The 16282-nt window shown below is 40.2% G+C and overlaps 1 protein-coding gene across 3 annotated transcripts in view; it reads right to left on the bottom strand.

Annotated features, from left to right (window-relative positions):
* The window catches only part of LOC306820109 (endonuclease V-like), a 68230-nt gene extending 54678 nt beyond the window's left edge, over nucleotides 1-13552 (bottom strand). The window contains exons 1-5 of one of the 3 annotated variants that reach the window (XM_079337801.1): nucleotides 13382-13552; nucleotides 12279-12450; nucleotides 9764-9898; nucleotides 8719-8758; nucleotides 7837-7949 (exon numbers count right to left, since the gene is read on the bottom strand). In XM_079337801.1, the coding sequence (XP_079193927.1) occupies nucleotides 7837-7949; nucleotides 8719-8758; nucleotides 9764-9898; nucleotides 12279-12450; nucleotides 13382-13425 (504 nt within the window). In that variant the 5' untranslated portion in view covers nucleotides 13426-13552. The remainder of the gene's footprint in view (nucleotides 1-7836; nucleotides 7950-8718; nucleotides 8759-9763; nucleotides 9899-12278; nucleotides 12451-13381) is intronic. The other 2 variants (XM_079337803.1, XM_079337802.1) reach the window with 2 other exon arrangements.
* Nucleotides 13553-16282: the final 2730 nt, after the last annotated feature.

The raw sequence follows: 16282 nt of genomic DNA, 5'->3' as shown, positions 1-16282 counted from the left end.
TCCAGCAGCAAGTATCTAAAAATCAGAATCTAAAGTACTACGTCTTTCCCAAGCCACATAGAAAGAAGGAGGAATGTTAATAACATCCAACCTCTCTTGAGCAAAAGAGAATCCATACAACCATCAAACACTTAATTCATTTGATTCAAGACGTTTCAGGTTTTAATTCGTCTTTTTCTTCAGTGTCATGATTGGTAAGCAGGGAGCCCACTTATGCAGCCGACGTTATCCAACACACATGCAGGTTCGCCTGTGTTTTATTTCTTCCCGCGCCCTTTAATCCTACATCTTAGGCTGCCGAAAAACACAAAGTTATTCCTCTTTACTTCTCTGTGTTATGGTGTCACATATGTCATATGTCATATCCCATTTCTGGTTTTTTTTTTTTTTTTTTACAACGAGGACAGCTGATTGGTAAATACAAAGGGGTGCGGCATTTAAATAATGATCGGTTCCCGCTGCCACACTTAAAAACATTCGGCCATTCATACGCTGTGATCAGCTAGACACGTCGTACGATGATTTCTACACCAGACTGATAAGTGAGGGCCAGTATGACAAACAGCATCTCAGAAAGGTTAATTATAGGGTGTTTTTTGTTTTTTGTTTTTTTTTTCCCTGAAACTTGGCTTTAGTAAGTTTCTGTTTGTACTTCTCCAAAGTTTTATATGAGAAAGGAACGTCCAGTCTCCACTCAAACAGAGGATCTTCTCACTAGGCAGCCTGCATCACATGCAGGTCCAGGGTGTCATTCTTTCATATCACATCCTTATATGAGACAGGTATTTGAGCCACACGAGGAAAAGGAACAACAAATCTAATTGGTAGAAAGACAATGATCAGGAAAACAAGCCAAACTGGGGTATCTTATGTATATGTAATATATTTAATGAATTTAATATATTTACCATTTATTGAAATTGACAAAGCTTTTGTCATAGCTGGCATTTATGACATGTTACATTTACAATATATATGTTAAAAAATATAATTATATAACAAGTATTAAGGTTGTATATCTCTCTCTATCTTGTAATAAAAAAAAAAAGATGTATTTTAAACACCCCTTTTATTTAATCAAACTCCTACATAAGGCGTGTTTGAGAAGAGGCTGATGAGTTCAAGGTAGCTTAAAAAAAACTATTTTTTTTAAAAAAGGACCTTAAGTTTGTTTTGATCTCACAGTCAAAGAGACGCTGCAAAGTCAGATGTAGACGACGTGAGCTGCTGTTGACAGGTGTGCTGTGGGTTACAGGCCAGAGCAATGAAGGAAGCTTAGCCTCCATGATGGATGGGGTGTCTGCTCTACTATGACTGATTACAGCAAGCAGCCAGCGGGGAGACAGGAGGGGCCGCACAGGGCCTCCGATCCCAACTGGGATGAGGCCAACGGGTGTGTGTGTGTGTATGTGTGTGTGTGTGTGTGTGTGTGTGTGTGTGTGAGAGAGAGAGAGCGAGAGAGAGAGCTTGGCAGGGGTATAGGACAGAAGCCAGAACAGCAAAAGTCAGAAAAAACAAGCAAGTCATCAATAACCCATACTTTGAGTTACAGCACAGCTATCAGTAAAAGGGACAAAGACAGACAAAAGAAAAAACGTGAAAATATGAGATCAGATGGGGAGAAAAGTAAGAGACAAAGGGAGGAGTAGGAAACGGAGGGATAAGGATGGAACAGACCGAACAGAAGCAGAACAAGCAACGGCAGTGAGGAGCTTCAGCAAGTTTACAGTTTTCGCAAAGAGCATCAAGGACAAAGAGCGAGAGAAGGAACAATCTCTCTCCTCTTTCATCCTTTTGTTTTGTCTCCGGCTCTTGTGCTTTAAAAACATATAGTTCTCCCATGCCTTTAGTCAAGTACAAACACCTTTCATTTCCATCTTCTGGGCATTCAGCAGTAAGTAACAGAGCGACTGAGCAGTTAGAGAGAGACTGTTTTGTTCAAGGAAACTTCAAATAATTTCACACATCCTGTAAAACACAAACAGACTGTTAAAGAGTCGTGTTCCATTTTTTACTCTTAAAGAGTGAGAAATATACTTTCACACCAAAATGATGCAAGTGCGCAGGATTTTACGATTAGAAGTGATGTAAACATACATTATATAAAAATAACAATAATAACACATATTCCGGCCAGGTTGCCATGACAACACACTCAGAGTAGGAGGACCATATGTCATTGTCGTGTCTTACTGAAGTCATGTTGACATCAAAAATCTGAGCAAACGTTTTAAAGCTTTAGGATCGATGGGAAAGTTCAATGATAATAGATACTGAAAATCTGTAGTCCAAACAGGCCATATTACAGGATGTTTGACAATCATGTATACAATATGAAAGATGTTATCTATCCATCCATCCACCCATCTATTCATCCATCCATCTATTCATCCATCCTGGCACTGTTTCAGTACAAGCTCTCTCAGCTGACTGGCCTGACTCCACCTGCAGGTGGATCACAGACTTCCTGTCTGACAGGAGACAGCAGGGGAAGCTGGGGGAGAATGTCTCAGACAGCAGGACCATCAGCACTGGCTCCCCTGAAGGCTGTGTTCTTTCTCCTCTGCTCTTCTCCCTGGACACTAACAGCTGCACCTCCACTCACCAGCCTGTCAAGCTCCTCAAGTTCGCCGACGACACCCACCCTCATTGGACTCATCTCTGGTGGGGATGAGTCTGCCAACAGGTGGGAGGCTGACCATCTAGTGACCTGGTGCAGCGACAACGACCTAGAGCTTAACTCTCTTGCAGACAGTGGAGAAGGTTGTGGACTTTAAGGGGAAACACAGCCTCCCAATGACCATCAGCGACTCCATAGTATCAACTGTCTTTTTGCTTCCTGGGGACCACCATCGCCCAGGACCTCAAGTGTGAGCTGAACAACACCTCCCTCATCAAGAAAGGACAGCAGAGGATGTACTTCCTGCGGCAGCTGAAGAAATTCAACCTGCCAAAGACCATGATGGTGCACTTCTACACTGCCATCATGGAGCCCATCCTCTCCTCCTCCATCACAGTCTGGTATTCTGCAGCCACAGCAAAGGACAAGTGCGGGTTGCAGCATATCATCCGCTCTGCAGAGACAGTGATCAGCTGCAATGTACCATCTCTCCACGACCTGTACACCTCCAGGACCCTGAGGCGTGCAGGTACGCATTTAGCCGACCCCTCTCACCCTGCACATGGACTGTTTGAGACTCCTCCTTTCTGCTAAGAGGCTGCGCTCCATCAGCACCAAAACCTCTCGCACACAAGAACAGTTTCTTCCTCTCAGCTGTCAGCCTGATGAACAATGTCCCTGCCCTCCCCCCACATAACACAGATTCTCATCAGCAGAACACTCAGAAAAGTGCTGAAACTTTTTCTTTGTGTAACATTAAAGCTCACTGGACTTTAAATGTATTTTCTTTCATGCTCCCTTTGTACATTTTGTGTTTTTTATTATTCTTTATTATTTTTTAAATACTTTTCTATTTATTGGTTATTGCTTCTGATATTTTCCCATTATTTGTATTGACAAAAATAAAATAATAAGATACAAGCAGCAGAAATCACTATTAATTAAAAGCCAAATTAAAAAGGTGGCTCTTTAGTTTACTTTTAAAAACACAGAGAGCTCTCTGTTCTGATATCCAGAGGCAGCGAGTTCAACACAACTATCTCCCCCTGACCAGATTTAAGGAGGGAAATGGCACTTTGGACAAAAGAGTAATGGATTTAACAGAGGTAAATCTAAAACGAGAACCACAAGGGAGCGACTATAACTTGGAGTGAAGGGGGTGAGCACTGGCTGACAGGATGGTTTTTGCCTTTTGATGAACGCGTTTTGTTTTAGAGGTCAGTGAGGCTGCTTCGTTTGGCACCTATGATTTTTCCACTGACCTTCACTATTTTAGAAAGTTCTGTTTTGGCCTTAACACTGAGGTTTCCATACCAGCAGATCACACTAAATGTTTAAACTGATTCGATATAGGGTCTTTGGAGACAGACGGAGCCTCTCTTTTGCCTGTGCCAGCGTGGGTTCTCTTTCTCTCTCTCTCTCTTTGGGTGGCCCAGAGAGAGAGAGAGACATGCTCCTTAGGTTAATGCAAAAGTTGTGAATGTGAGTGTGGCTGGTTGTCGAATGGGAAACACAGTAGAGATAATAGATGGAGTCTTGAAGGCAGATAACAGAAGCCTTAATAAAACGTCATCACAATTACCGTAAGTTTTAAAGTTCTTAAGCATTTCTGCAACATGAGTCTCACTTACTCCCATAAATGTGTCTGTGTACCGATGTTACACACAAAACTATGACATAAAATATATCTATTATATCAGTTTCAAGGATATTTGCACCTTTGTCTCATAAGGACAAACACTCCTTAACACACAAGGCTCACTGATTTAATTACAGTGACTGAAAGGGAGTTCTCTTTGTAACCTTCACAGACGCCTCAGACCGCATATTGGTTTTTGAAACCTCTCACCAGAAAACTTCTTTGACATTTAATTGGGTATAGCAGCATATTGCTTGTCAGTGGTATGCACCAGTGTGAGTGTGGATCCAGTAACGGGTAATCTTATTTCTGAAGCTCTAATTTTATGGACTTTCGTGGGGAGCCTTATATGGCTTGTGTTTCACAGATTACTTCGCAGCTAATTTGCCACCAAGAGCTCCGACGCCAAAGCTGGTGGTGACTCACTGCGTCGCAATTCTGTGCAACTTAGCCTGTCGACAAATTAGAAAGAGTGACAATTACATCGATAGGGTTCGGAGTTCTAAAATTACATACATATTAACTGATCCAAAGATAATAGCTTGAGCCCAAAGACTGTGGTATGGGCGTGTAATGCCAGTACTTTTGTGCACAGAGATAACATGAGCTGAGTGTGACGGATCCTCAGATGTGACCGTATTCTGTGAAAACAAAGTGATCAGATTCCTCCCCACAGCAGAGACCAACCCATATTTCCTGATGCCAAAGCAGCTAACACTAATTGAGGGAGATGGATACACTCCTACAGAAGATTGAATTAGCATGTTACACGACTACATGAAGACTGTTGGGGATATGAGCTGAGAGTCGTTTGCCCTCTAATTGAGTTAGCAGGGGATCAGATGATTGCTGAAGCTTTCCACTCTTCCCTTTGAAACTTTTCTGTGGTACGTGTTATTAAAGGCAATACCCATCAAGCCTCATCTACATATCAGTATGATCTTCGAGGGTTTGCAGAATGATATTTTCATCAGGTGAAGCCCTTAAGGTCATTTGACAGAGTGGGTTCATGCCCCCTTGGGAATTATCAGTAGAAGCAACCGGAAATATCAGTAATGACTATAAATCCTACTTCAGTCATTTCCTGAAAAATGACACGGGTTACAGAGTGATTCTTATGGGGCGCTGGATAGCTGAGTGGTAATGTCATATTTATGTCTGCATAAAGTGAAAAACATTCCATTATTCTAGTTCATTAGAATTTGAAATTCATCAATTTAAGATCAAAGTTTCACACAAATCCGCAGTTTAAATTTCAAGAAGATTTCGGTAAATGAGGCCCAAAGCTCTTTTCAAAAGATTTTCTAAAAGGGTGCATTAAAACTGAACGTAGTGATGCAACAATGCATCAGCTAAGCATCGGTATCAGATGACGACACTGACGAAGGCATCACATCTTCTGAAAATAATCTGCCTTGTGCCAATGTCAGTAACCCATGTGTATCAGTTTTCTTTTTGTTTGTTTTTATTTTTGGCATTTTGTGCCTTTATTGAAGAGACAGGACAGTGGAGAGGAAAAGGAGGGAGAGAGAGAGAGAGAGAGTGGGGATCGTGATGCGAGAAAGGAGCCGCAGGTTGGATTCCAACCCGGGCTGCCATCGGGACGTGCGCACCAACCATTAACATCACCGATGTATATCAGTTTTGTTGCATAAACTTAAGCAAGCAGAGGAGCGTTTACGTACAGTTTGTAGGACATGCAACAGTGACAGTTTGAAGGGAAGGACTATATTTATTATATCAAATCTAAGAGCTGTTTAACGAGTGGGAAAATATCTGTATCAGAACCGACCTTCAGCTGAATTGTTATTTTAAACATCAGTATTGGTTTCAGCCCTGATTTGAACAATCTCTGAATCTTTACCTCAGTGATTACCTGTTGCCTTGGTGATGACACAACCCGATTTGACCAATGCCATCTCATTTTCAAGCTCCATGTCCAGAGTCCACACAAATATCTATAAAACATCTAAATGTCCTAGTTTTGAACAGTCCCTGTCCCAATCTTTACCAAACAAAATACACATAATACATAATATATGTGTCTGTATAAATAGCATGTCAATGAATGTCACTGCCAAGGCTTCTGCTAATCTAGCCTAGCTTATCATGCTAACAGGACCTGCTTGCGTAACCACAGGTAGGCTAGCTGCCTGTCAGGCTGAAAAGGAAGTCAGTGTTTTCCAACAAGCTCCAGAAGCATTACAGCTCATTCAAAACGTACCAGGCCAAGAAGATGCTGCATTTTGCAGATGCTGCAAGTGAAAAACCAACTTAACAATTAAAAAAACCACGTATTTCCCTCTGACAACATACTGTTGGATTTACAGTCCACGTCAGAGAATTTTTAAATCTAAAAGTATATTAGAAATCCCTTGCAGAAATAGAAAGTCTGATGATTTAAGCTTGAGCCTTTTTACAGTTCAAAGACATGACGGTAATCAAGTAGATGGAATATATACCTCTTAAAACTGCACGTCAGACCTACATACTGTATTCACACACTGACAGCAGATGTAGCTAAAGTGACCATCAGAAGTAACTAATCCCATTCGTCCACATATTGCTGACAAAGCAGCATGTCTTGCCCACATCGGCTTGGAATCAAACCCCCAACTCTAAGGTGGAGAGATGACCGACACTGCCAACTGAGCCACATCCATCAGATACAGTTAATGAACTTCTCTTTATTTCTGCAAATATTTTAAATCTTCAAACCCTGCTGAACTTTAGACACCATGAGCCTGTTCGTCATCATTTGACTTTCAGGTGTTGTTATTTATTTCTAAACTGGTTACTGAGGCTCCAGACTAAAACAAATGGAACATTTGCATATTAATAAAATCCAGTCCCCCAGGTGTGCTTTGACCAAAGGTATTTTTTTCCAGCTTGATTTGTATTCAGAAAGTCACTTAAGCATTAGTTATGAAAGGAGGGCCTTGGCTTGCAATAAAAGTCACACTGTCAAAAAAGCACACACACACACACACACACACACACACACACACACACACACACACACACACACACACACACACACACACACACACACACACACACACACACACACACACACACACACACACACACACACACACACACACACACACACACACACACACACGCGTATGCAATCCACTCAGGTTCAAAGGTAATTAAGGATTCTGTCCTTTGCTTGTTCCCTCTGACATTTAGTTTCGTCTTTTAAAAGCAGTGAGCAATAAACTCAACAGAAAAGGTGATTACACTTTGAAAACTTCACTTAAATAATTCATCCAAGACTCTTGTCGAGGTGTGCAGCTCTTTTACAGAAACTGCATTAGTATTAGTACACAGCAACAGAAAGACACAACTTATGACTCAGCACATGCACATTTAAGCAACTTATTTCACAGTGATGTGCTCTGCAAGCGCAGTCCCTGAGTAACAAAGCTCATAAACAGCTAATGGGGATCGCATGTAAATAATAATAATAATACAAAAACAAAGGGGTAACAACAACATTAATGTGCAACATTTTCAAGTGAGGAAAAGTGCCCGTTTGGTCAAATTCTGCTCTGAATTTCTTGTGCCTCACCTGTGACTGATGCGCTTCACTCTTTTCCACGCCCTGTACCTGCAACAGGTTCTTTGCCACGCCCACAGAAGGCAGCCCCGACAGCACTCCAAGATGACAAGCCAGGCCAAACTCTGGACAAAAAAACACGCCATGTTACACACTGCTTCAGAACACTTTAAAAACAGAAGTTACAGGAGATACTACGGTGGAATGCAGATGCACCTTTAACATGGCAGACATTACACTGACTGTCTGTATAACATGTTTCCACATTCCAGTAGATTGCTGATACACGGTCCAGCTGTACACTGGGTTTCATCCTATGTTGTTAAGTTTGTTTCTTTAAACATGCTGCACTGATAGCATAGGTATTGTATGTCTCAGAGTTGTGCAGTCTTTCTCTTGGAGCCGAGGAATGCTTTAAAAATAAGCTCTTAGACTTCAGGCGGGTTTGGAGAAGGTGATTCATGCTTTTATTTTATCTACCTTATACTACTACAACTCTCTTTATGCTTTAGTCAAAAATCTATTACACGTCTCTAACTGTAAAAATTCAGCAGCATGAATTCCTTTTTAAAGGTTTGTGAACTGAGTCACAGCGAAGACGCTTAAGCAGAGCCATTTTATGTGTTCCATTGTCTGGGCTCAAGGCAAAAGGTCAATGCTCCTTCAAAATAAGGGCATCTGTACTGTGTGTGGAACAGCCTCATAAAAGAAAACTATATGGAACTCACACCAGCAGGATCCAAAGAAAATACTGCAGCACATGAATCACCTAAAGTGATTTATTAAGATGAAAACGTTGCTTGTTATTTGTTTCTTTTATCAATGTTGTACTGTTTAAAGTGCTATGGAAATAAAACATATGGTTATTTCCTGAGTTGGCAGAACTGGACGTACCTCTGTAGTGAAAGAGACCGTTCCCATCCACGAACACAACCTGTTGGAAGCACAACACAAACATGAGGGATTGATTTATCTGCAGTACAAAACAAAGCAGTCTTTGTTCAAACATCATAAAAACGTCTTTTTTTAAGTCCTGAGAATTCAAGGCTTGAACTGCTGCTTTTTTTGTTCGGCATTTCCTTTTTCACAGCAGATAGTTATGAACAGTGCAGGTGATGAATAATATCAACCTCATCTGCACAGACGCTTCAGTGGATCAGGGGTAACCTTATTGTTGCCAGTTCCATCTGTCCTCGTCCTGACAATATTTTCAAATGCCTGCTTATATCTATAATATATGACCCACAACACTATACCACACAAGCTGTCAGACTGAGAGTGTGGAATAGCAGAGTGTCTGAGCTTCAGTAGGTAAAGTTAGAAACAAGCAAGATGTTCATACTCTTCCAGCTCCAGCACAGCGATGAAATCTTGATGCCAAAGGTGACTCTGGAGATATATCTCAGTATTAAATCAGAGGTGACCGAGAATAATTCATTTCAAAGGTTGCAGAAAAAGGAAGCAGTGACTGCACCTGTCCGGGGTTAAATGTCAGCACAAGTGAAATTCAGTGAATGCATGTGAGTGTGTCTGCACACCCGCGCGTGTGAGAGACAGAGCTGGAGGAAGCGGAGGAGACGTGGGCTGTGACGAGCAGAAGTGAGTGGGTGAGGATGAATATCCAAAGACTTTTTTTGAAAAAAGTGAGAAAGAGAGAGATTTTATTTTTTCCTCACAGAAGCCAACATTTAAATCAGCTTGTTTTGGTGTGCTTTTAAGAAATGTACGGTTTGAAGCATTTCAATTAGCCCAATACGATCACTGAGTTATAGATGTTTTTCGGTTGAGATGGCGACCTGTTATGTTCAAATTAAGCATCAAATCATTCAACTTCTCAGTTCACTGTAGTCAGCTCAAATTGGAATAACCAAACGTTCCTGCCTCATTGTTTCATCTCATGCTGGATTCTTTTGTGTCCAATTTTACTAAGAAAGCCTACCTGAGGAAGAAGTTCAGGCTGGTCCCTCTCCAGCCGCTGCAGAGCCTCCAGGAGGAAGGGGGTTTCTCTGAAGGCCAGGAAGCCAGCTATGTACGGGGCGGTGAGAGTCACCATCTGACTGTCCTCATACAGCAGCTGGGAAAGGAGAGGGGACACAAACACTGGTTAATATTTCTGAACACTAATATCATAGCTATTTCTGGGAAATAGGATTGCTGTGTGTGATTTTACCTCTGGAGATTAAGAGGTTGTAAATCCTCATGAGTCCGTCTACACTCCTCTGTGTCTAAACTGTGCAGCACACTGATCCCCTTCCCGCTCACTCACTGTGATTCCCCATTTATTCATTACAGCGTACAGCTGTGGTACTGAATGGGCCAGTTGGTGTTACAAACTAACGGCAAACTGAACCTTTGCAAAATTATGACTAACAACCCCCCATCTGGCCCACTGTAAAACATCTGTTACTTCATGTTGAGTTTAGCACATCGGACAAGTAATCCTGCTCAGGTTACCATGTTGTGTTCATATTGGGGAAGAATTGCATCTGATTACAAAAACATATTCTATAGTCAATGAAATAAGTCAACGGCAACAATATGCTCTTAGTATCGAAGACCCCATTTTATCATTGTTTGATTGTCACAAGAACCAACATGTGACACATGCAAATGTTTCAAGATTATCTGAATGGTCACACTACGCCTGTCTCAAGTTTGCATGCTATCTACTGGGCAATAAAATCATACAGCGCCATTCAGTTTTCTGGGTAGTTGATGAACTAGCTGATCAGAAGAAGCCCTTCGAAGTGCAGAAAGTTCAATTGGACATCAATACACATGGTTTGCATTGAAATGATAGCATTTCTATAAAAGTACAAAACACTGTAGCTGTCAGATCTACTTAAAGAGTATCTACTGTATAAAAAGGGAAGTTTTGTTAAGCTGCATACTCCGAGTCAAAAGCCCAGATTAAGTTCTGATCCTCTGATGTAGACTGTATATTGTAAAAATATTGTAATTTGATCTACCAAATTCATCATCATCAGATTTCTTTTCAGCCTAAAAAAAACAGTACCCGTCTGTACCTCCTCTCTATAAACAACTCTGTCTTTCTGTTCGACCAGCTTTAATTTCAGGTTAGAGTTATAGTACTGAAACATCTGATGAATTTGCATTTGCACAATGGGTCAAGTCCAGGATGGCCAGACAAGAATGTTTGCTGGAAAATTGTCATGATCTATTGTTTGAAAGAATTTCATTGTAATGCTTACTGAATGATTGATATTTAGTTCAGTCCCCCAGGAGTGAACACACGAAGCTACAGGATGTCAATATTAGTTTGTATCAAAAGCTTTATGTGAAAGTGTAGGAGGTAAATTAAAATCATGGAGGGAGACTAATCCCATTACTGGACAGCACTTCATTAGCCTTGCTGGGTTCGTGCATCAAAATTCCCCCAGATACGTGTGCATTGCATGTGCACTCCTGTGTATTTCAGCGTTGTGCACCCTCGTACGTCAACACCCACCATCGCGACAGAGCAAGATAATACGGTGTACGTGGTATAAAAGTCTGTATAAAACTTATAAACACGTCAACAAACGTTTATCTGAACTGTCAAAAGGTGGTGTTAGTGTCTGACTTCTCGTCCTGTATAGATTTTTTTTTATAATTGTCTAACTTACAAGTATAGATCATTCGTGGGGATAGAAGGGTTAAAAAATGAACATCATTTGGGTGGGTTTGACACACACTTCATGCCACCCCTGCGTACATCAGAGCGCCAGGTAGGTCACCCCAGTCAGAAAGGTCTGGACATGCCTGTGATCTCGAAGCATCAGTATTGATTCCAGTCTGTTTTATAACTACTGTAGTTCAATACTTCTCACTGGAGCTTTGAATGTGCTGAAATCTACTAAATGATGAATGAAAGGTATCACCAATAGAAAGGAGTCTACAGAGGGACAAGTAACTCTGCTGTTCTCCTCGGCTTGTTTTGTTTGCAGCCATGACTTTAATGATTTGGTTAGGTGTCACTGATCTCTGCTTAATCATAATCGTCTGGAAGTTAAGGGAGAAGTTATGAAGGACAATTTAAACCAATAAAATCACTTCAGTGGCTCACAAATCCAGCAGACAGCCTTTGTGGAGGGATGAGTCATTTGCTGGAGTCTGTTCAGAGACATCCAGCATTCAGGAGCAATAAAAACATCTTATTTAAAGTTGTTACGTGACGTGTCATCAGGAAATTACTTATTCCAACCTTGCTTTCAACAAACCAAATCAAGTAAATAGGGACAAATCCAAAACGGTGATTACATTTTACAACAGGATATATTGTTGCATTATTAAGGATGTTATCGGATCTTTCTTTCAAAGCAATTTTTTACAGCAAAAATGATGGTCTTCTGTTATATAAGTTGTTGTGCACTGCTCTACCACCAGAGGTCGACAAAGCAAAGGGATTTCTTAGTTCCTATGTAGCTTCTTGGTGTTGATAGGGAGGAGCTCACCTCCAGGTCAGGGTAGCTGAGCACCACGAGCTGAGCACAGGCGTTGACATCATCTCCTTTGATGAAGGACAGGTCGACTCCTCCAACACGGTCCAGGCCAGAGAAGTTTGGACACCGCTGCCAGTCCTCAGTATCCTCATTCACCACTTGCTGCCTGAGACGGGCCTGCTCACTGCACAGACAACACAGTGGAGTCGAGAGGACTGATACTCAAACACAAACAAAAAACCCTGAAACCACTTTTGCAACTGCATTCACCTGTAAAAAAGACTAAATTGAGACCGCAATTAATTTTTTTTTTATCTACAACTTCTGCATAGGTTTTGTTTATTATTGCTTTTATATTTAGGTTAACAATCTAAGATTACACATAGTTATTGCTTAAGTGAATGTTCATTCATCTTACTGCGCTGGTCCTACAAAGTCCTAATGTCAAACTACAGACTGGGGGGTTCTTAAAATATTCAAAAATGTTACAAGGCAACTATATGACTGCAATGGTGGTTTGTCTCATCATCATGCATTTGATGTAAACATGAACTTTTAAAGACAGAAAGGCAACATTTTACAAGTCCTAGCTGCTTTAGTTCAACCAACAACCGTAAACATTAAGGTTGAAAACATTGTTTTGTGTTTTTGTACAAATAATTGTTCGAGTTTTGGCAGGTTTATTGTGAATTACATCAGTCCTCAGTCAGACCTGTGTTGGCACAGACCAAATGTTATATTTTGCATTGAGACCAGAGGTTTTACACTAAAATTAATAGGTGGAATTGAAGAAAAAAAAGTTGAATTTTGTATGGAAACTGAATTGAATTGTGATTTCCTGTCTGGCCCTGTCATAACTAACTAACTCACAAATCCTGAGGTATATATAGTGTTGGCACGCGTCCAGAGCTGCAGGCAACAACATAGTGACAGAGAGTTTGGTAGCGCTGTAGGCCTTCTTTATTGTATCTCATCAGTTCTAAAACACAAAGCGATTGATAAGTGACACCACTGTACTGCACCTACATGACTTTTAAATGTAGCCTATATAGACATACTGATACTGTAGTCGAGTGTTTAAAGTTCTGGTATATTCACATGAATGTCGCTCTGACCTCTCCCACTGCTTGACCAGCTCTTCTGCAGGAGCAGCGCACATTTGAGCAGGCCTGTTGGTTTCTTAAAAATTAAAAATCAACCTCTGCGGTCCCAGGAACACAGGTGTCTGCCGTAGATGAATTACCTGCCTGTTTTGCTTCCGTGTACTGACGTCACTGTAAGGGCGGAGTTTGCGTATGGCGTAACTTGGCATGGGTTTTTACACAGGTCCCCGCTGCCATCTAGTGGTTCAAAGAGTAAATCACACGTCCATGAAGAATTTAACTTTTTTTCAAAGTAACAATCATCCGAAGCATTTTTTGTATTCTTTTTTCAGTTTTTAACGTATTTTTACGTTATCTTTTAATTTGGATTACAACTTTGTAATGAATTCAAAATGGTTTCTTAAACCTTTATGTAACACAATCAATTTAATAATGTGTAATATCTGTAAAATAACAGAATGTGTAATCAATTGTCCATATTACACACGTTTCCCCTTTTGGCCAACTAATACTGAGGTCATTAAATCCATTTCTGTCACTTGGCTATATGTGCATGTAAATCAGAATCAGCTTTATTGGCCAGGTATGTTTAACGTACAAGGAATTTAACTTCGGTAGACTGTGCTCTCTGTACAATGTAAACATTAAATATTAACAATTAAATAAAAACAGGTAATTGAAGACTAATATGTACAAGACTAAATAAGATAATAGTGCAGTGGTGAGTAGTGCAAAGGGATGATGAAGTAAACATGAGGTAGTTATAGTTTGCATAGACGATCATTTAAATTAAATGTATATTCACAGTGACAGTTTAGTTCAGGGTTATTTCACAGCAGCAGCTTGTCTGACACTGTGACTGTTTAGCATTCATCAGAGTGACAGCCTGAGGGAAGAAACTGTTTTCTTATGATTGGTTGTCTTGACGTACAGTGATCTGTAACACCTGCCGGAGGGGAGGAAATATTGAGTATTATATTAAGTAAATATTATTAAAATGATGAGAATAATGTTAAAAGGACATTATAGTAAGGATTGGTCAATTAGACATTTTAACTGTATACATTCTGTACAAAATCCAAAACGCTGTATTTTGATTGATTGTCACAGATATGTATGGCAGAACTGCCAAAAATCCAGAGAGGAAAAGACAAGCTAACTGTTCAGAGGAGATTTAGCTATTAGGTTTTCTTAGTATCATTTTAGGTACTGATGCAGCAAACAAAATATTTTTTTAAATGTAATCATTGATTAACATTTAACAACTCCTTATAAATCTATGATTGTAGGTTGATAGTCATACCAATTTGTTATTTTGTGCCGTCTGAATTTCAGAGAATGTTGGCCATGACAAACTTTCAAAGTCAAATCAATATTAGAAATATGGGATGTTACGTCATTGATTTCATTCATCACAGGCAAAACTATTGAACACATGAAAGGACTGACACACATTCGTATTTTCTCATAATTCAAGTTTAATGTTTTAAAAAAAAAAAAAAATGTAAAGGCGCAATATTCTTATTAATCCAAACATGACATTGTTACACAATTCATCACATCAAGGTAAAGTGAAGATATGCAATGGTTTCTGCAAAGGAGAAAAAGACAAATATTTTAAACACTCAAGACAAATAGTTATAGCCCTCATTTGTCAATGAGATCTTGAAGAAACATGGACACAACTGTAAGAGCTCAAGTCAGAGAGGCAGAAGAGAGAATAGAATGAGGGAGGTTTCTGGTGTTTGTAACACTTAATGTAAGCCTACCAAACAATATCAATGATCCGAGCACACTTCTTTTCTCCTATGGCTTCAATCAAGGTCCACTCTGCTTTCTATGATATACAAAGTGAAAAGTGTTTCAAAGCAAAACGGCAAACTGGAGTGTACAGAGAGTGAGAGAGAGAAACAAGGGAAGTCTAGAGAAGTTCAGTCTGCTGCTGAACGTTGTTTCATCATCAGTCAAACTATTGAAAAATGGAAACTAAGTCTGCAGGGATTCGCAGGTGACGTGAGGAGAGTTGTGCTGTTTCTACACATGCTTTAGGAGAAGAGAGCGTAGAGAAGCACACCTGCTGATAAAAGGGAGTGTTTACACATTATTTTACAGTTTATCCCAACGTTTCCAACATTCATCCTTTTACACCAACATACACACTTTACAGCCCACAATATGAGGAGGAGGTCCTTCTTCTCAGTAAAGCATTTCATATTATTGCAGTTAATGACATAGTTACCACAAGCTGACCTTTCATTGATATATAAAGACAAGCAGTTTAATGTATGAAAAACTATCAGCAGGGATGATTTTAGATTTATTTTTTTTGTCAGCGCCACTCCGTAACCACGGTAACAGCGTGTCAGATCTTAGTAAAGTCATCAACTGAATAAAGTGATTCACAAAAGCATGTTTTGTTTGTTTTGCTAATAGAACTGTTCACTCTGCTTACAATTGCTCGTCTATTACATTGAAGACCCTGAAGAAAGCAGGAAGTCGTCTACGTGATGCTTACAAAGGCTAAAATGGTATTTATTGACACATGACTCTTAAAATGGCTAAATCTCAAACTTGATATCATTGATCTGTGAACCCCATCACCAAATGAGCATGCAGTAACACACCACACCGCTGACTCCTGTCAAGTCTCCAAAACAAGGGCAAAAAAAATACAGTAACAAACTTCAACCAACACAAGTACAGTTTCAATATGCGGTCTACTGGTGCACCGTTAAATCATAAGTTCAAAGTAACATTCATCTCTAATCCACACAACTCTAATTCACACTGAAAAATAAGCAGAGATTGATGGCAGTCCTGCTCAATGACACCCCCACCTTTCAAATGTGAGGAGTTTCAATGGTTAGGAGCACGAGCCAATCAGTAGCACATTCACGAATCAGTGACAAGGCA

Source organism: Symphodus melops (assembly GCF_947650265.1).
Source record: "Symphodus melops genome assembly, chromosome: 2".
NCBI lineage: Eukaryota > Metazoa > Chordata > Actinopteri > Labriformes > Labridae > Symphodus > Symphodus melops.
This window is presented reverse-complemented; position numbering and strand designations above follow the sequence as displayed.